The 20,380-nt window shown below is 39.3% G+C and overlaps 1 protein-coding gene across 2 annotated transcripts in view; it reads left to right on the top strand.

Moving 5' to 3' along the window:
* The window catches only part of LOC309601615 (tyrosine-protein kinase Fer-like), a gene marked incomplete at its 5' end in the record, with an annotated part of 158,509 nt that overhangs the window by 84,233 nt on the left and 53,896 nt on the right, over positions 1-20,380 (top strand). For both annotated transcript variants that reach the window (XM_082334752.1, XM_082334751.1), the window contains 3 exons: positions 6,376-6,432; positions 8,863-8,978; positions 11,943-12,037. In XM_082334752.1, coding sequence (XP_082190878.1) covers positions 6,376-6,432; positions 8,863-8,978; positions 11,943-12,037 — 268 coding nt within the window. The remainder of the gene's footprint in view (positions 1-6,375; positions 6,433-8,862; positions 8,979-11,942; positions 12,038-20,380) is intronic.

Here is a 20,380-nt window from a genome sequence, read left to right as displayed (position 1 = left end):
GTGATTTTTTGTGGCCATGTATGTAAGAAAAAAGTCTTAGAAATTGCAGTAGAACTTATCTCCCCCTGTCCTTTCCTGTTTTTTTCCTGCTGAATTCATGTAAATGTAAAAATGTGGAAGAAGGTAATGAATAGCTACCTTCCCATCAAATTGCACTGCACAGCATATTTCTTCTGCACTCTTTCCATTTTTTTAGTTACCCGGAACACTTCTGGATTACCTGCTGAATGGTTTCCTCCTTTCAAAAAGAGAGAGAAATAAGTCAATACAAGCCTCCACCTTCTTTATGACTAGACAACAGAATTCACTGGCCACGTAGCCCAAAGGAAATACGCAGCACTATGAAGGAGGGTATTGTGGGGGACATTCTGTCAAAGATTTTAGCCCCTCTCTTCTGAAGGGAGAGGAGAACTTTTAAAGTTAAAAAATAAAACAACAAACAAAAACCAGCCATCTTTCAGCTTCTTTTAAGATGGTCTCAGGCTTTATATTGCAAAAAGGTTATTGGTCAGGCTCTATACTCAGGTTGTATTCAGTACTCTGTGCTAATTACCTAGGTTACCTAGGATTCAGCCAAGACAAGTGTTTGGGTATTTTCTTAAATTAGTTTATTTCCTAGGGAATCAACATTTCCCTTTTTGGTCATGTGTCTCACTAATAACTAAAAAAAAAAAAAATTATTCTACAGCATTTACTTTTAAATTTGAAAATTGATGTGTTAAAAGCAGTGATGATGGCTGTAATGTCTTCTGTTAGGATTCAGTCTTTTGGCAAAAATAATTTACATAATATCTGGTTCTTGGCAGATAATATGGCTTGACCTATCATATTAGTTACAGACAGGTTGCACCCATAACAAGAGAGATGATTTCCTGCATTAATGTCTAATTACATACAAAAGGGTTTTCTCTGTCTTTGAGAAGTAGAGATGAAGGGATTTTTTCATATATTAGTTTGATAATTATACAGAGAATGATCATCTTTAAAATGTAAGTGCAATAATGTAGTAATAAATAGTTCTGATGCAGATTAGTCAGATGTACAATTGGTCAGCACAAAATATGTGTGAATAAGTCTATGTAGTTAAATTGAAAGGTGAAATTTCTACTGTCTTGTAAAGGTCATATTTCTGTAGGCACTTTGCCAAAACCCTGTGTTGTATGTTAAAATTACGTAGCATTTTGCCTAAACTGAAGACCTTCTCCAGCACATCTTTATTTGTAGCAAGATGATCATGAGTATGGTTTGAACATATGCTAAAATAAAAAGTGGTTTTAGTGTATCAGTGCACAATCCTAAATGAAAACTGGATGTTTTGAGAACATATATTTCTCTGAAATATAAGTAACTGAACAGGCATTTGCAAAAGATTTTGTTGCCAATCTCAGAAATGAAAGACCATTAGTTACAACAGCTCACAGTGTGAGCACAATACAGCTGTATACATGTGTATGGTTCTTGGAATAGAGCACAGTTCCTTCAGTGTAATTAATACAGGCTGTCAGAAAAGTAACAACTCATGCTAACATTCCACTTTCAAGACTACCAAGTATTTTTCCATCAACTACCTAGATATCTGCAAGCAGTATAATAACTATGATGTCTTTCTCTATACCACACAGCAGTGAAATTTATTATTTGTGGAAGAATAAATAAATTGATTCATGTACTAGATCAACTCATATACTGAATGCTCTGTTCTGTTTTTTGAGTTGCTTCATTTGGAAATTAAAAAAAAAACAACTTCTGAATTTGGGGCCCAGCTCTCAGAGCTGCTTGGCACAGGATGTACAAGATATTAAATGTTCAGTTCCCTTTGAGATTCCATGAAATTTTCCTTTGCAGTCCAGGCTGCCCCTATTTGAGCTAAAGGACTAACTGCAGTAACTGGCAGTAAAAAGATTGCTTTCTTAGTGGAGTGTGTTGTGAATCACTGAGCCAAAGGTGTAGATGTGAAAATAGTGGCTAGCTTCTCGTCCCCATCATAGGAATCAGGGGAACTTCCTCAGTAATTCCATAGAATTGCAGGCTGGGCTTGAGCTACTGAAGCTTTATTTGGTTTATGTATATGGGGAGCACTATGTCCGTGTGTAATTTTGTATGTTACTAAAATCTTTCTGTGGCATGCTAATGAAAAAGTTGAATTTCTTATTTTCAGTATTTAATTTATCTGAAATAATCACAGTTATCTGAACAGTTTATTGTGGGATAAACGCAATTCTTACTTTTTTTTAAATCATTTGATACTGATAGATGTTGATTTTAAATCATTTTAAATCATTGGATGTTCATTCATGCTTTCTTTCAAAGACCTGTTACAAATAGAATCGATGCAACTTTTTCTAAAATGGCTGCAGTATCACTAATAATGAAATGTATCATACTTTCTTATAGGGATTGCAACTAGGTTTCTCCTTCTAAAACTGCTCCCCCCTCTTTAGCATTCAGGGAAAAAAAATAGTTGTTCAGGAAAAGCTCCATCCATGGGGTGAAAGAAGTGGTAGTTATCAGTGGCAAGTCTGATTTGAGGAAACAGAGGAGACTATCACAAGATAGATTATATTGGTACGGATCAGACCTAGGCTGTGTCACAACCTAAAGGGTTACCTGGCCTGCGTGTGCGTAGAGATCATGACCGTGGGTTCGTGGGATTCTGTAGTACACAAGGACACAGAGGCTTTTATCCTCTAAATTTCTCTAATTTATTAGATTACCACAAATACCATACAATTCCCCACTAGCAAGTATACTACCACAAAAATCACCACTACAAGTATACCTATGATTAATAAAGCTAATATAGAATCATAGAATCATAGAATCATTCAGGTTGGAAAAGACCTTTAAGATCATCAAGTCCAACCGTTAACCTGACACTGCCAGTCCACCACTAAACCATGTCCCTAAGCACCACATCTACACGTCTTTTAAATACCTCCAGGGATGGGGACTCAACCACTTCCCTGGGCAGCCTGTGCCAGTGCCCGACTACCCTTTCAGTGAAGAAGATTTTTCTAATATCCAACCTAAATCTGCCCTGGTGCAACTTGAGGCTGTTTCCTTTTGCCCTATCGCTTGTTACTTGGGAGAAGAGACCGACCCCCACCTCACTACAGCCTCCTTTCAGGTAGTTGTAGGGAGCGATAAGGTCTCCCCTCAGCCTTCTTTTCTCCAGACTAAACAACCCCAGCTCCCTCAGCCGCTCCTCATAAGACTTGTGCTCTAGCCTCATAAAACTTGTGCTCTCTATATATATATCAAGCTATTATAAATGACTGTCAGCAATGAATGATATAGTATCAATCAATAGTATGGCAGCGATCAATAATAGAATCAATAGTATAGCAACAATCACCATTATAGCAACAACCAATAACAGCAACAACCAAGTAGGTATATACTATTACAGGTTACTACAAACTTATCATTAGTGAAGCAAACTTATCAACAGTATAACAGCAGATATAATTATGACAGATGATTACTTACATGGATATATCAAGCGAATTAGACACATTTCAGAAGGGGCCAAGCCATTCCAGAGGGAAGGACAAACTGATCCCAGAGGGGGACCCAACCATCCCAGAGGACAAATTGAACTGACCCCAAAAGTGGGCCCAGAGGGGGACCAGTAAGATAAAAGACAGTCTCACTTCAAAGATGATCCGCGTCTTGGATCTTGGACTCAGCCAGGCATCCTTGGTAAGGATCCAAGATCTCATAGAAAGTTTGTGCAAAATTCAACCTGTTTAGGAAAAGTATGGGCAGCATGGAAAGTTCTCAGAGAGAGAGGCTCTGTTTTGCATAAAAATTAAGTCCTTTTTATAACATAGAGACATAAGAGGGCATAGGACACCACCACTTCGAACAGCCAATAGATGCTGTTAATTTCTGTTTTTCACCTGGGACAGCAAATAGATGTTTTCTGCTCTTTCAAACCACTTTTATTTTTCCAGACTCATTTCCTGTTCTTGCAGTTAGAACAGCCTATGGCAGTTACTGATTCTTACTTTCTTAGGATGTTTTCCCCTTTTCCCAGACTATTTTTCACCTTTTCAGATGATAAGTTACTGTTATAGTTCCTTGGTTTTGTACTTATCGATGGTATCTCAGGATGTCTCCAGTTTCTAGTTACCCAGCTGCACTTCAAAGACGCCAGTTGCACTTTTCAAGGAAGCTTCTGGTTCACAGGCCTAGTTCCCAGGCTAGCAGGCATTTTCTCTATCAGTATTTTTCAACAATTTTCTTCTGCTCAGTAATTTTCCCCTTCTAACTAGGCCATCTTTATGGCTGTTCACATCAGGGTGTCAGGCAGGGAAACCAGAGCAGAATAGCAGACCAGAGACCAGAAACAGAAATCGAGAGTTTGAAGCACACTTGCACCCAACAGGTCCAGTGGACAGCAATGCACAGCTGGTAGGCTTTATATGCAATGTAAATGGGACAGCCTACTAAAAATGGCTCCTAAAACTGCTGAAGCAACTCAGTCTTTGTGTGTTTTAGTTGTCAGGGAAAAGGATTGCAGGTCAGCCAGATTCAAGTCAGGACACACTCCTTACAAAAACAATCTGGAAAAATCACTGAGTTCTAGTTTTTCCCCACAAGTACAGTTTAAATGTTCTAGTAGCCCACAGTAAGTTACTTTAAATGTGATTTTTTTCTAGCACTTTTTAAAATGATAGATATTCTGTCTGCATTCTTCTTCTACTGTAATCTCTAGTGAGTCTCTTATTTCAACAGAGTTCATACATTACACTTACTCAGAAATATTGTAAGTATATAGAGTAGAATATTTCCTACCTGCTGTATCTGAAAATATACTTATATGGTGTATTTGTTACAGGTATTTGTATTCATCCACAATGATTTTTTCAGTTTCATTCAACCTGGTAAATTATGCTTGAGGGAGAGTGTAATGGGGCAGCACATGCTTTTTGTTTTGTTTTTGAGATCATTTCACACTGTAAATTTATTAACAATAGTGAGTTAAAATTTGACCTATGATAAAAACCATATATGTGTTGTTGTCTAATGTAATGATTATCACGTACTGTGGTTCACTTGGAAAGCAAGTACCAATTACAGGATTCCAAAGGCAGTGACCTTAGCAATACCGCAAACAGCTGTTAGCTTTAATACCTAAGTGGAAAAGTTTGATAAATATATTAGTAGAAATGAAAATATCTAAATCAAAATGAAACAGACTTTGTTTAGGATAAACTTAAATGTATTTAATAATGTAAGGCAATAAAAAAGCACTTGAAAAATATTGTATCATTCTAAAAACTTTTACCAATATAATGCCTTAACACAGATTCTCCTATTCCAGTCTTTCAGTTGCAAAATTTGTTTTATTATATTTATATCTTTGTATCTAGTAAGTAAAATGGTGGCAATATTTTGCTCACTATTGTTTTTCACCCTGAAAGCAAATGGGAAAATAAAGTCCAAAAAACTATAAACACTTCGTAAAATGGTTATTCCTTGAAATAAAATGTTTCCATCTCCTCTTACCATTTGCTAAAAGTCTCTCATACTTTTAATTCATGCTGGTACAGAACTGTTTAATAGCACCACAATTAGTAATAGAGATTGCTTGAAATATAATTAGGACCTTACCAATAACATGACAAGTGATAATCATGCTTGCGAGGTAGGTAGTAGATGAGGTGCTAACAGACTATTAAAAATGTACAATATTAAACAGTTGTTTCATTATATGGGTTAGATTTAAAATATCCTACTCTAACTTTTATTAAATATTTATTAAATAGGTCTGTGTAGCAAGAAGCTTATAATTGTTTTCAATGTGTCTGTGGGTTGTTGTAGAATATTTGTGGTATTGGTCATCAGCACTCAAAAAAGATACTGTAATCATCTCTTGTTATGTTATCTTTTTCAAGTAGTTTCCTGTAATATATCAGACTACCACAGAAGGTTTAAGAGATGCAAATATGTGTCTTATTCATAATAGGAAAATTGGGGGCTTTTTCAGTACACTGAGGACAAAAATTTTTTTTTAATCTAGCAATATGTTATTTTGCATTCTAAAATGAAGTTGTCCTTGCTGATTTTTACTTTTCTTTTTTTTAAACAGAGTGCTAGATACCCTTTCCAGAGCTTGTGTGTAAAAAGCATATACTGTTGTAGGCATAATCTTCTGATAGAAATTTATTGTATAGTATATTTCAATATCTTATTGTATAGCAAGATTTCTAAAACGTGTTTTGCAAACTCTTGAATTTATAACTTCCTAGCATGCTATTGATTGAGTGATCTGAATAAAATCCTTCTTTAGGTATGTTTCTACTGGCTGAAATTTATTTTATTGAAAGTACACATACTGAAAATTTTTCTTTCCTTTCCTTTCCCTAGGACAAGAAATGGGCTCTCAATCATGAAGATGTCACACTGGGAGAATTACTGGGCAAAGTAAGTTATCAAGTGAGCTAAATAACATTTAAATAGGTCTATACTACTCATGAAGTCTGTACATTTCCTATTTATTTGCCTTATCTTTTAAATTACTGTGGTATGCAATTTTATACCAATTCTTTTAATTTAATACAAAACACAACATTGTGCTTTAAATAAATGTAAATCACATTTACTGGGAAATGATGGAATGTGTCTGAGTACTGAAAATGTTTAACTCTAGCATACATATTTTTCTTATTTGGAAGGCTTTTAAGAAAAGTGGGTTTCTGTAAAGCATTATGTGGCTGTTTGTGCAATTTTATAAAAGAATAATATTGTTGCAAAATAGGAAAGTTTTATATAAATAAAAAATCTGATGCAATAAGATGATTTAATCAACACTTGTTCATGGAATCATAGAATCGTTTGTCTGGAAAAGACCTTTAAGATCATCAAGTCCAACCGTTAACCTAGCACTGCCAGTCCACCACTAAATCATGTCCCTCAGCACGACATCTACCCGTCTTTTAAATACCTCCAGGGATGGGGACTCAACCACTTCCCTGGGCAGCCTGTTCCAATGTCTGACAGCTCTTTTGGTGAAGAAGTTTTTCCTAATATCCAACCTAAACTTCCCCTGGCGCAGCTTGAGGCCGTTTCCTCTCGTCCTATCACTTGTTACTAGGGAGAAGAGACTGACCCCCACCTCGCTACAGCCTCCTTTCAGGCAGTTGTAGGGAGCAATAAGGTCTCCCCTCAGCCTCCTCTTCTCCAGACTAAACAACCCCAGCTCCCTCAGCCGCTCCTCATAAGCCTTGTGCTCCAGACCCTTCACCAGCTTCGTTGCTTAGTATTAGGAGACACACTATAAGAATCGATAAACTGTTCAAGAAATGGGCAATTAAATACTGTCATAAAATTCTGTTTCCCAGGATAAAATCTCTTTAACAGCTTAAGATGACAAAAAGCATTAGTTACCTTTAGAGAGTATCCACGTAAAATGCTATACAGGTACTATGCCAGTTTCACATTCTTAAATAGAAAAGTATCAAGAAAAGTATCAAAAATAAAGAAGATTCAGGCATAAAAAATTTTGTCTTCCAAAAAACAGCTATGAATGTCTTGATTAGTAAAGACAGTTAAAGTAATCTATCTGAAAATTGATTACTTTAGTAAAATGAATTTATGTATTTATTGCATGTTTTTGGCACAAAGCATGTTTAACAATGAAGACAACTCAGTGCTTACAAGTAATTATAAAAGGAAATCTGGTTAAGAAGTATTTAAAAAATAATAAACAGAATAAAAAGCTTTCTTGGGCTGCTATATAAACTTGTTATGCAACCATCTCAAAAACAAAATAGCAAAACCAAAGTATGACAGGATGATCAGCTTCTATATGAGAAAATGTTAAATAAACTGTCATAATTTACCCCGGAAATGAGAAATCTGAAGAATTATAAAATCTTGAGCAGCCTGGAAAGGATTAATATAAAAATCATGGAAGTTTGATGTAGAAGATGATGCAAGCTTTACTAAAGACCTCAGGTCCATTTATTTACTCTGTCTTAATTCTATAATACCCTGCAAAATGAAAGTTATATAAAAGGAGCAGTTATAAAATGATAATTAAATATTTTAAATTAAGGGGGAAAACCCAATTTTTAATACTTAAGTAGTCTTTAAGGTAGTTTCAGTTTTCACTATTAAGTACTTCTAAACAGAAGGCTAGAGGAAAAGCATGTGGGGAGTGATTCAGCTACTTACCTTTGGGCATCTAGTGCCATTTTAGATATCAGAGGTAGTGTCCTGGCCTCTAGAAGTGCTATTCTAGAATGATAGATGGCTATTAAAGATCCTCTGCCGTGCTTTCCAGCTATTTAGGTTTCTCAGATACTACTAGAGGCTTGTGTTTAAGCACCTGAATATCTATTCTTGTAACTAAATAGCATTGCTATTTTCCATCTATGATTGTTTTTTTCTCCTTTTCTCTATCTTCTTCCTTTGGCACTACATTATTCAAATGCATGGTATAAAGAAATCTCCATTACTGAGGAAAGAAAAGAAAACATTTCCAGCAGATTTTTGCTGTTTATTAAACTCACGTGCAGCTCCAGATACTAGCAAACAGGAGGAGGATTCATCTGAAAATTTACCCGACAAATTTAAAATGGAGTTGATTTATTCTTTGGGAAATACAAAGCTTATCTAAAAGAATGAGATCTTCAGGTTTTGTTTTTGTTTTCTGGGGGGAAGGGTTTGGCTGACACCTTCTTCCTTCAATTTCTGTCCTAAATAAGTTTCATTTTGTTTTTATTTAAGTAAGAAATTTAAGTAAGAAATGCATCTGATGGAGATTATTCTATTCTCCTTACTTTGGTTTTCTTTTATGAAAAAGCAAAGACTTTGTTTACTTAGAATGATTTTTTTTTCCCCTGATTTCAGGGTAATTTTGGTGAGGTATATAAAGGAACATTAAAGGATAAGACTCCTGTGGCTGTAAAAACTTGTAAAGAAGATCTTCCTCAGGAACTGAAAATAAAATTTCTATCAGAAGCCAGGTAGGTTTTCTAAATTTAATTTAAAAATATATTTACACTGTGGTGTTTTTTCAAGTTTTATTACTAGATGAATTCATAAAATCTGACCTTCACAAAAATTTGAAGAAGCCATTCTCAAACTTTTTTTTCCCTCCCTCAATATGTTCCACAACTGTTGTCCCAGTAACTAAAAATAGGCATTTTTTTTTAATGTGTGAATGCAGCAGCATCTGCACTTGGCAAAACCAACTCTTCAGCAAAGCAAGTTATGCCTATAAAACACATTTTTCTTATTTTAAATGCCTCAATTTAAAACTTTTTCTGCGTTTTGCCATAAGGATTCAGATAAAAAGACTGAAAGACACTGTTACTTTAAATGTGATTATATCACAGAATAACAGAATGGCTGCAGTTGGAAGGGTCCTCTGGGGTTCATCTTGTCCAAGCAGGGCCGCCTAGAGCCAGTTGCCCAGGACTGTGTCCAGATGGCTTTTGAATATCTCCAAGGATGAAGACTCTACAATGTCCCTGGACAACCCTGGAAAGTGCTCAGCCACCCTCACAGTGAAAAAGTGTTTCCTCATGTTCAGATGAACCTCATGTGTTTCAGTTAGTGCCCACTGCCACTTGTCCTGTCACTGGACACCACTGAAAAGCGCTTGGCTCCGTCCTCTTTGCATCCTCCCTTCATGTATTTATATACACTGATAAGATCCTCCCTGAGCCTTCTCTTCTCTAGGCTAAACAGTCCCAGCTCTCTGAGTCTTTCCTCATAGGAGAGATGCTCTAGTCCCTTAATCATCTTTGTGGCCCTTTATTGGACTCTCTCCAGTATTTCCACATCTCTCTTGTACTGGGGAGGCCAGAACTGGACACAGGACTCCAGGTGTGGCCTCACCAGGGCTGAGTAGAGGGGAAGGATCACCTCCCTCGACCTGCTGACAGTACTTTGCCTAATTCAGCCCACGACACCATTAGCCTTCATTGCTGCAAGGGCAGATTGCTGGCTCATGTTGAACTTCTTGTCCACCAACTGGCACCTCCTTTTCTGCAGAGCTGCTTTCCAGCTGGGTGACCCCCCAACATATATCAGTGCATGGGGCTGTGTCATGGTTTAACCTCAGTTAGCAACTAAGCACCACACAGCCACTTGCTCACTCCCCCCCCTCCCCCGGTGGGATGGCAGAGAGAATCGGAAAAAAAAGTAAAACCCATGGGTTGAGATAAAGACAGTTTAATAGGACAGCAGAGGAAGAGAAAATAATAAGGATAAGGATAAGAATGATAAAAGAATCTACAAAACAAGTGATGCACAATGCAGTTGCTCACTACCCGCTGACCAATGCCCAGCCAGTTCCTGAGCAGCGATCACTGCCCCCCGGCCAACTCCCCCCAGTTTATATACTGAGCATGACGTCATACGGTATGGAATAGCCCTTGGGCCAGTCTGGGTCAGCCCCCCTGGCTGTGCCCCCTCCCAGCTTCTTGTGCACCGGGCAGAGCATGGGAAGCTGAAAAGTCCTTGACTGGTGTAAGCACTACTTAGCAGCAACTAAAACATCAGTGTGTTATCAACATTATTCTCATCCTAAATCCAAAACACAGCACTATACCAGCTACTAGGAAGAAAATTAACTCTATCCCAGCCGAAACCAGGACAGGTTGTTCCTCCCCAGGTGCAGGACTTTGCACTTCCCCTTGTTGCACTACACTGTTGCACTGTAACTGTTGAATTATACCAGTCATAAATCCTGCCTTCTCACCTGCTTGATTAATAGACCTGATCAAATTTGGCCAGGTTATAGTATATACCCACATTTACTAATTTTTCCTTGGGAAGAAGTCACTTCAGAAGAGAGATTCTGTGCTGTGTCAGGCAGCATGTGATTGCATACCTATTTTTCAGATTGCAATCATACCACAATATGCTAATTATTCTGAATATAGGCTGATTATGTGGGTATATAAATATCTTCAGGGTATATAAATTTCATTCAGGGTAGAGAGGTATATCGAGATAATTTTAAAATTGTTTAAATTATCTTTCTCCCTTCTTGCTATGGAACTTGATATATTTTCATTTTTACTCAAAAACTTGTATGATCAATATGGAAAACTATAAGACATTATATAAATCAATAATATCAGCCATTATAGCTATTGAATATCTTTAAATGGCTCATAACTCAGCTACTGCAGAGATGCTTCATTTGCTAAGCAGCCTGCCACTGGAAGAACAGTCTTATAATGAAAGAAAAATAAATGCGCTGTGTCTAAGTATATATGTACCAAGTAGATTAGTATTTTACTCTTTCTCTTATGAAAAAGAGAAAAAGAAGACATGGTTTAAGTTAGCAAATAGTAGAAGAAGCATTTAAAAGTTGTAATGTCACTCCAGAATTCTTCCTAGGTCTTCATTATACTTGTAAATTATAGCATGCTGGTTTAGATTGCAAATGTTCTTATTAAAGCATTGTGTAAGAAGACATAAATGTTTTTGCTTAATTCCCAAAGTTGAAATTGTTGTCTTTATATTCTTTTAAAATTTATTGTACAAATTAATCTCTTAAAGTAAAATTGGAATGAGCATACATTTGAATAGTGCAGAAGGAAAGTATAGGGAAGTGCTGTGCAGGCTTTTTTGACCTAACTGTTATTGGTCCACCACTGAAATGTTCTTTAATTGCAAGGGTTCTTGAGGAACTACAGATCTGTCAGGCCATTTTTCAGTTCTTTTGTCATGTAGACAAATAGTAGAATTATAATAAAAATAATATAGCGTTCAGTCTTGATTTATAAGTGAGTTGATGTGCCCTCATTCAAACACAATGACGATTGATCTGTTATATTGATTTTTTAAAATGATAACAGTAATGATGTGTTCCATTAAAATAATATTAAGGGTTTAAGATATTTTCCTATGGTACTTAATCAGTTTATACAATAAAGTTTATTAATATAATAAATTTACTGTATGTTTTGCAGAATACTCAAACAGTATGATCATCCTAATATTGTAAAACTCATAGGAGTTTGCACACAGCGACAACCTATTTATATTGTTATGGAACTTGTTTCAGGTATTTTTTTTTTCTTTTCTCATAGTATATGTTCCTATGTATTGTTTCCATAGTGTAAATTTTTTTTTCTATTTGCCTTTATTTGCATTCTCATGAGTGATTTAAAAAGTCACCCATGTTGCAAATCTTTGGAGATCTTAGCTTCTACCAGCTCTAGGAGTGGAGTGAGCTATTCAAATCTGTTGTGAGTTTTTCTGTAACCATTCAAGAGCAGAATTTGCTACAATGTCTCTCTGCCATATCTTCATTTTTCTCCTGAAAAGATATTAAATAATACTTCCTTTAACAATAGGGTTATATTGTTAATGCTATACTTGTATTTAAAGAAACTTAATCACTGGGTAGTGTTTCAATTTTAGTAACTCAAATTTGGATTATCTTTCATATGGGTTTTCTCTTTATGAAAAGACATTGTTCAGCAAAATTATTCAGTTAATCAGATGCTCTTGATTTATTTTTTAATCTTCAGTTCATATTATTCATCAACGATTGGAGAGAGTTTCAAATTGATGGGATTCAGGCAACTATTGCTCTGATTCTCTCAGAAGCTGGAAAATGTGTGGGTTTGGTAGTGTCTGGTATTGGTTAATATGCAACACTTTGTTTTATATATTGCTAGATTTGTCTTCAAAATTATACTGCAAGCTGTTTTAAGAACCATTTAATTCATGAACACTTAGTAAATATTTAGACTGTTTATAATTCCTGAGTACTAACTAGCTTTAGTAGAAGTGCATTGATGAAATCTGTGACTTATTGGAATTTTCTGCCTTTATTCCATTAGATTATATTAGATTATTATATTAGTACATGTGATTGACTTTATTAAAATGGAAACTAACAGCATTGTCCTGAGACAGGTTTTAAGACATACACTAGTAATCAGCTTCTCTAGACATCTCTGCTAATTTCAACTTGTTGAAACATACTAATACAATTAGAGAAGGAATTAGAAGTCGTCTTTCACTGATTCTCATGCCCAGTTTGCAGTCCAAATCCATCCAAAAAATTTTCTGTCTCCTGATTTTGGGTTTGCAAGTAACTTCTTAATTCTATCATGTTTTTCTGGACTATAAGTCCTCTAGATAACTTCCATGCTTGCCTGCCCTCTGTAACATTACACTGTGCTCAAACCATCACACTTTTCTGTCTTCTTTGGACAGTTAAAACTTGGCTAGCACACCATGAGACTGGCCAAATCAGCTAGAAAAGATAAGGATGTTAACTCTGAAGAAGTTGGCAGAGGAAAGACAGACAAAACACTCAGATCAGTTCAGAAAAGCAGTGACTCTGATACTAGCTTTCTGTTCTCTAATGACAAGTTTGGATGAGATTATCTAAAATTATTATTATTAGTGCTTTGGCATGATATTTAATGCTGCCCTTTGAAGAATAAAATGTTGGTGGCCTTTTTGAGTTTCACTCACCACTCAGCTTTCTCAGTATCTTCTTTATCTGTGCTTTGTCTTATATGTCTTTACAGTTGAAGCTGTTTAAGCAGATTAACTCTGACATTCTTTTTCATGACAAAAAATGGCATGGTTTAAGTTAGAATTGTATTTTGTAAGTGTACAGCAGTGAAAGTTTGTGATTAATAAATGACAGTTTCTTCTCTGAGAAGACATTAGAAATGGCTCCATAAAGTGTGGAATTCCCTGTGTTAAGGTTTTTTACTGTTTTGTTTAATTGCACTTTTTCTACAGTTCTTATTTCCCAAATACATGTATACTGTGTGCTTACTGTGTCTTTTTGAGCCTGTTCTGACGTGGGTTTCAGTAGTGGCTTACTCTGCTTTTCATTTCAGGTTTCAATTCAGATTCTTACTTTGTTCAGGTGTTAAAAATTTTCTGGAAACTTAGCACTTTATGTAGACAAGTGCTACTCTGTCATTAACTCTCTCTGCAAAGGAAATCTTTTTTGTTTGGTTTTTTTCCATTGTCCGAAATGTAAATGGAATTAAAGAATATGCATTTGGATAAAGTCATCAGTGAAAACAATAGAGACAGTGGAAAATGCATACTTAAGCATCTGTGCATCCATTGTTATATACAAAAATATATTGTGTTTATGTGGCAAGGCTTTGGTAGCAGGACGATGCAGGGGTGGATTCCCATCAGGAGCTGCCCCCATGATGGACAGAGCCAGTTTCAACTGGCTCCAAAATGGACCTGCCACTGCCCAAAGCTGAGCCAATCAGCGATGCTGGTGGCGCTTCTGTAATAACATATTTCAGAAAGGGTAAAAATGCTGTGCAGCACCAGTGAGAGAGAGGAGTGAGGAAAACTGTGAGAGAAACAATCCTGCAGACACCAAGGTCAGTGAAGAAGGAGGGAGAAGAGATGCTCCAGGTGCTGGAGCTGAGATTTCCCCTGCAGCCTGTGGAGAAAACCATAGTGAAGCCCATGGAGGACCATGATGGAGCAGATATCCTCACTGAAGCACATGGAGGAGCCCACACCGGAGCAGGTGGATATGCTCTGAAGGAAGCTGCATCCAGCGGAGAGCTTACTCTAGAGCAGGCTCCTGACAGGAGCTGCAGCCTGTGTGGGACCCATGCTGGAGCAGTCTGTTCCTGAAGGACTGTATCCCATGGAAAGGACCCACGCTGGAAAAGTTCGTGAAGAACTGCAGCCCATGGGAGGGACCCTAGGCTGGAGCAGGGGAAAACTGTGAGGCGGAAGGAGCATCAGAGACAAAGTGACCAAAATCCCCATTCCCCCCCAGTCGCTGAGCGGGGGAGGAAGTAGAAGAGTCAGGAGTGAAGTTGAGCCTGGGAAGAAGGTGGGGGTGGGGAAGTAAAGCAAAAACAAAGGAGATTTATTCTCTATTTCCCATCAGCAGGCTATGTCCAGCTACTTCCTGGGAAGCAGAGCCTCAGTACATGTATGTCGTGGTTTAACCCCAGCTGGCAACTAAGCACCACACAACTGCTCACGCACCCTCCCACCCTAGTGGGATGGAGGAGAGAATCGGAAGGGTAAAAGGGAGGAAACTCGTGGGTCGAGGTCAGAACAGCTTAATGAATGAAATATAATAATAACAACAACAACAACAACAATAATAATAACAACAACACGTTTAAGACACAGCTGGACAGGGTGCTGGGCCATCTCGTCTAGACTGTGCTCTTGCCTAGAAAGGTTGGACCAGATGATCCTTGAGGTCCCTTCCAACCTGGTATTCTATGATTTTATGAATAATAATAATAATAATAATAATAATAATAATAATGTAGTGAAAAGGAAAAAAATGAGAGAGAGAGAAAAAAAAACCAGGAAAAACAAGTGATGCACCTGCTCACCACCCGCCAACTGACAGGCCAAGCCAGTCCCTGAGCAGCGATCACTGCCTCCCAGCAAACTGACTGAATCTGAATTCTCTCAGTGCCAGGAGGCACATAAGGCACGAACATCATTCTTCCACTTCGATCGGTCTGCGGCTGCATGCTCTGGAGCCAAGGGCCACAGCGCAGTCTTCTGTTGGTTTTTTCCTCAAGACATGACCGATCCATTTCCATCTCCTCCTCCTCACTTCATTACTGATTTTCTCCATCTCCGAGTTGATGCTCGTCGTTTCCGCAACTTTTTATTTTTTTTTCCCGGGAGGAGGTAGTTGGCCTCCTGCCCAACCCCCATGACTTGGAGGGCCAGTGGTTTTTCTGTCAGGGTGGCCTTCCCTTAGGCTGCGTTGGTTCGCGGCACCTTCTTCAATTTTATCCGGTGCACCCTCCAGAGAGGGATCCCCTATCCACCACCCAGGGGACGCGCCTTCTAGCCGTGCAGCCCCAGCCGAAGGGTCCCAGCCAACTCCCCCAGTTTATATACTGGGCATGATGTCATGTGGTATGGAATAGCCCTTTGGCCAGTCTGGGTCAGCCGTCCTGGCTGTGCCCCCTCCCAGCTTCTTGTGCACCTGGCAGAGCATGGGAAGCTGAAAAGTCCTTGACCAGTGTAAGCACTGCTCAGCAACAACTAACACATCAGTGTGTTATCAACATTATTCTCATCCTAAATCCAAAACACAGCACTATACCAGCTACTAGGAAGAAAATTAACTCTATCCCAATAACAATATCCACCCCTTATTCTATACCATCTACGTCATGCCCGGGTCCTACCCTTTCCAATACGTTCCAATTAATCACCACCACTTTTCCAGTCTTTTGATATATACACACAGATATCATTCCCTTAGTCTGTGGGCCATCCCTCTAAAATCTCCATTGAGTTCATCCAGTCCATGACTTTGGGCTCCATCTGTCATAACAGTCTTTCAGGGCAGGAGAGGTGGTGTGCGCTGTTGGATTGTTGCATGCTGAAGCCAGTCCTGGTTCCATCACCGCTGCACTTTGTTCAGTTTCCTCAGAGTTCATTCTTCATTAATCTGGGTGATTCTTACTGTATACTGGTTGATATGGCATATAGTAATCATAGAAGTGATGACATCCAGTATTATATAGCAGTTAACATCATACCATTCGGTTCATTCGCTATTTTCACCCAAAAGCAAATCCCCTTGAGGTACACATCGGACTTCCCCATCCTCCCTCATCATGTGCACCCAGGTCCTTGAGCAAAAGCAATCCCACAAATGGGTTTGCCTTTGCCCGAGGCAGGAGTAACCCAGACTGTCTTCCCCAGCATATTTTTTATGTGCACTACAGGGACTTTATCCCCCTCTACAGTACATAAAAGTCTTGATGGGGCAGGGCCAGATGGATTGGCAGATCCCCTAGTGTTGGCTAACCAGGTGGCCTTTGCTAAATGTGTATCCCAGTGTTTGAATGTCCCACCACCCATTGCTCTCAGTGTAGTCTTTAACAGTCCATTGTATCGTTCGATTTTCCTGGAGGCTGGTGCGTGATAGGGGATGTGATATACCCACTCAATGCCATGCTCTTTGGCCCAGGTGTCTATGAGGCTGTTTCGGAAATGAGTCCTGTTGTCTGACTCGATTCTTTCTGGGGTGCCATGTCGCCATAGGCCTTGCTTTTCAAGGCCCAGGATAGTGTTCCGGGCGGTGGCATGGGGCACGGGATATGTTTCCAGCCATCCGGTGGTTGCTTCCACCATGGTGAGCACATGGGGCTTGCCTTGGCGGGTTTGTGGGAGTGTGATATAATCAATCTGCCAGGCCTCCCCATATTGATATTTCAGCCATCGTCCTCCATACCAGAGAGGCTTGAACCGCTTGGCTTGCTTGTTTGCAGCGCATGTTTCGCATTCATGGATAACCTGTGCAATAGTGTCCATGGTCAGGTCCACCCCTCGATCACGAGCCCATCTATATGTTGCATCTCTTCCTTGATGGCCTGAGGTGTCATGGGCCCACTGAGCTAGAAATAATTCACCCTTATGTTGCCAGTCCAGATCCACCTGAGCCACTTCAATCTTAGCAGCCTCATCCACCTGATGGTTGTTTTGATGTTCTTCACTGGCCCCACTCTTGGGGACGTGATCATCTACGTGACGTACTTTTACAGCCAGGTTCTCTATCCGGGCAGCAATATCTTGCCACAATGCGGCAGCCCAGATGGGTTTGCCTCTGCGCTGCCAGTTGCTCTGCTTCCATTGCTGCAACCACCCCCACAGGGCATTTGCCACCATCCATGAGTCAGTACAGAGACAGAGCACTGGCCACTTTTCTCGGTCAGCAATATCCAAAGCCAGCTGGATGGCTTTCACCTCTGCAAACTGACTCGATTCACCTTCTCCTTCAGCAGTTTCTGTGACTTGTCGTATAGGGCTCCACACAGCAGCTTTCCACCTCCGATGCTTCCCCACAAGACGACAGGACCCATCAGTGAACAGGGCATATTGCTTCTCATTTTCTGGCAGTTTATTATACGGTGGGGCCTCCTCAGCAGGCGTCACCTCCTCCTTCCGAAATCTTTGCCTTCTGGCCAGTCCATGATCACTTCCAAGATTCCTGGGCGACTGGGGTTTCCTATTCGAGCCCATTGTGTGATCAGTGCGACCCCCTTACTCCACGTAGCATCAGTTGCATGATGTGTAGAGGGGACCCTCCCTTTGAACATCCAGGCCAGCACCGGCAGTCGGGGTGCCAGGAGGAGCTGTGCTTCAGTACCAACCACTTCCGAAGCAGCTCGAGACCCTTCATATGCTGCCAATATCTCTTTTTCAGTTGGAGTATAGTGGGCCTCAGATCCTCTGTATCCCCGACTCCAAAACCCCAGGGGTCGACCTCGAGTCTCCCCTGGTGCTTTCTGCCAGAGGCTCCAGGTAGGGCCGTTCTCCCCAGCTGTGGTGTAGAGCACATTTTTGACATCTTGCCCTGCCCGGACTGGCCCAAGGGCTACTGCACGAACTATCTCCCGTTTAATTTGTTCAAAGGCTTGTCGTTGCTCAGGGCCCCATTTGAAATTGTTCTTCTTCCGGGTCACTTGATAGAGAGGGCTTACGATGAGACTGTAATTTGGAATATGCATTCTCCAAAAACCCACAACGTCCAAGAAAGCCTGTGTTTCCTCTTTGCTGGTTGGTGGAGACACGGCTGTTATTTTGTTGATCACATCCATTGGGATCTGACGACGTCCATCTTGCCATTTTATTCCTAAGAACTGGATCTCCTGTGCAGGTCCCTTGACCTTACTTTGTTTTAATGCAAAACCGGCTTTCCGGAGGATTTGGGCCATGTTCTTCCCTTTCTCAAAAACTTCTTCTGCTGTATTGCCCCGTATGATGATGTCATCAATGTATTGCAGGTGTTCCAGAGCCCCATCCTGTTCCAGTGCAGTCTGGATCAGTCCATGGCAAGTGGTGGGGCTGTGTTTCCACCCCTGGGGCAGTCGATTCCAGGTGTACTGGAGGCCCCTCCAAGTGAAAGCAAACTGTGGCCTGCACTCTGCTGCCAAAGGGAATGAGGAAAAACGCATTAGCGAAATCAGTCGTGGCATACCACTTGGCTGCCTTTGACTCCAGTTCATATTGAAGTTCTAGCATGTCCCACACAGCAGCACTCAGCGGCGGCGTGACTTCATTCAGGCCCCGATAGTCTACTGTTAGTCTCCACTCTCTATTAGACTTTTGCACTGGCCATATGGGACTGTGTGGGACTGTAACTAACAAACAGTGCTTTCAAATCAAGGTTGAACAGAGTATCTAAAAGACATTTTCATGACCTTTATTCAGTAACAAATACCGGTAAAATACTACTAATAAAAACATGTCCTTGGTGACTTTATTCCCTATTGTGATTCTGAGATATTACAATTACTAAACTATGTTTTGATGATAAGCATAAATTATACTGTATACAACTGAAGTATACTGTGCTATTTTTGCTCAAAAATCTAGAAATTCATGCAGTGCATGTCAAGCACTGAAGATAAATTAGCAAGTCTAAATCACCTTCTGATGGTATGTATTGGAAAGTTACAGGCTCATACTCTGCCAATTTGACATTGTAATATAAGAAAATGAGAACCTTTCCATCTGTTCAAAAATGAGCTGATGAAAATTAGGATCTTCATCTGCTTGCTTAAGCATATTAGAAAGGAATTTATAAGATTATATACAATTTTTCAATTAAAAGTCCTTGCAAGGCAAGTCTTGCAAGGCACTTATTGCTCTGATGGCCTGGAGCCTGGTTCTGACAGGGCCCTGATGTGTCCCTGTCTCATAGGACCAAAATTCAGGCATCCTCCAGCATATGATTAATGCACTTATGTGTTGTGATTTTCAATATTGAAAACTGGTTGATTCTGGTTAGTTGCTTTTTTAGGAAAAAAAACTTACAGGGTGTTTTTTTTAAGCTGCCTTGATTTACTGTTCCCATACAAGCAATGCCACAATTTTTCAACACTGGAAGAATTTCACATTCATATAGACGTATAATAGTACTTATTAAAAGATGATTCCTATGTACTGAGCAGTGAGTGCTCAGTATATAAAAAATAATTTTAGTCAGCTCTGAATGCAATATTGCTTGTGTGTGTGTGGAGGAGGGATGCTTAAAAATTATTTTTAACTGTCTGCTGTAATCAGAATAATTCTGTTTATATGTGGAAGAAATTACACCTATTTCAATGGAGTGGTCATCTTCCTTCTCTCTAGCTATATCTGCTTTTTGTCAGTTACCAGACTGGGTCAATAATTTCTCAGATTGTGTCATAGAGTATTACTTGTGATAGAGAATTGCTGTAGTCAGTTCAGTGCAAAGTGAAAAGAAACAAAGACTGGAGCAATGGCTGGCTATAAATTAGCAAGTAATTATTGTGACATGGAAAGCTATACTGTGATTTTTTGTCATTGCAGTGTTTATATAATGTCTCCTGTGTTTATCTTTGTCCTAAATCACTTTTTCTGAAACTCTTTTGCAAAT

Source organism: Platalea leucorodia (assembly GCF_965183815.1).
Source record: "Platalea leucorodia genome assembly, chromosome: W".
NCBI classification, from domain to species: Eukaryota; Metazoa; Chordata; class Aves; order Pelecaniformes; family Threskiornithidae; genus Platalea; species Platalea leucorodia.
Note: the sequence above shows the minus strand (reverse complement) of the source record. Positions and strands in the feature narration are given on the sequence as shown.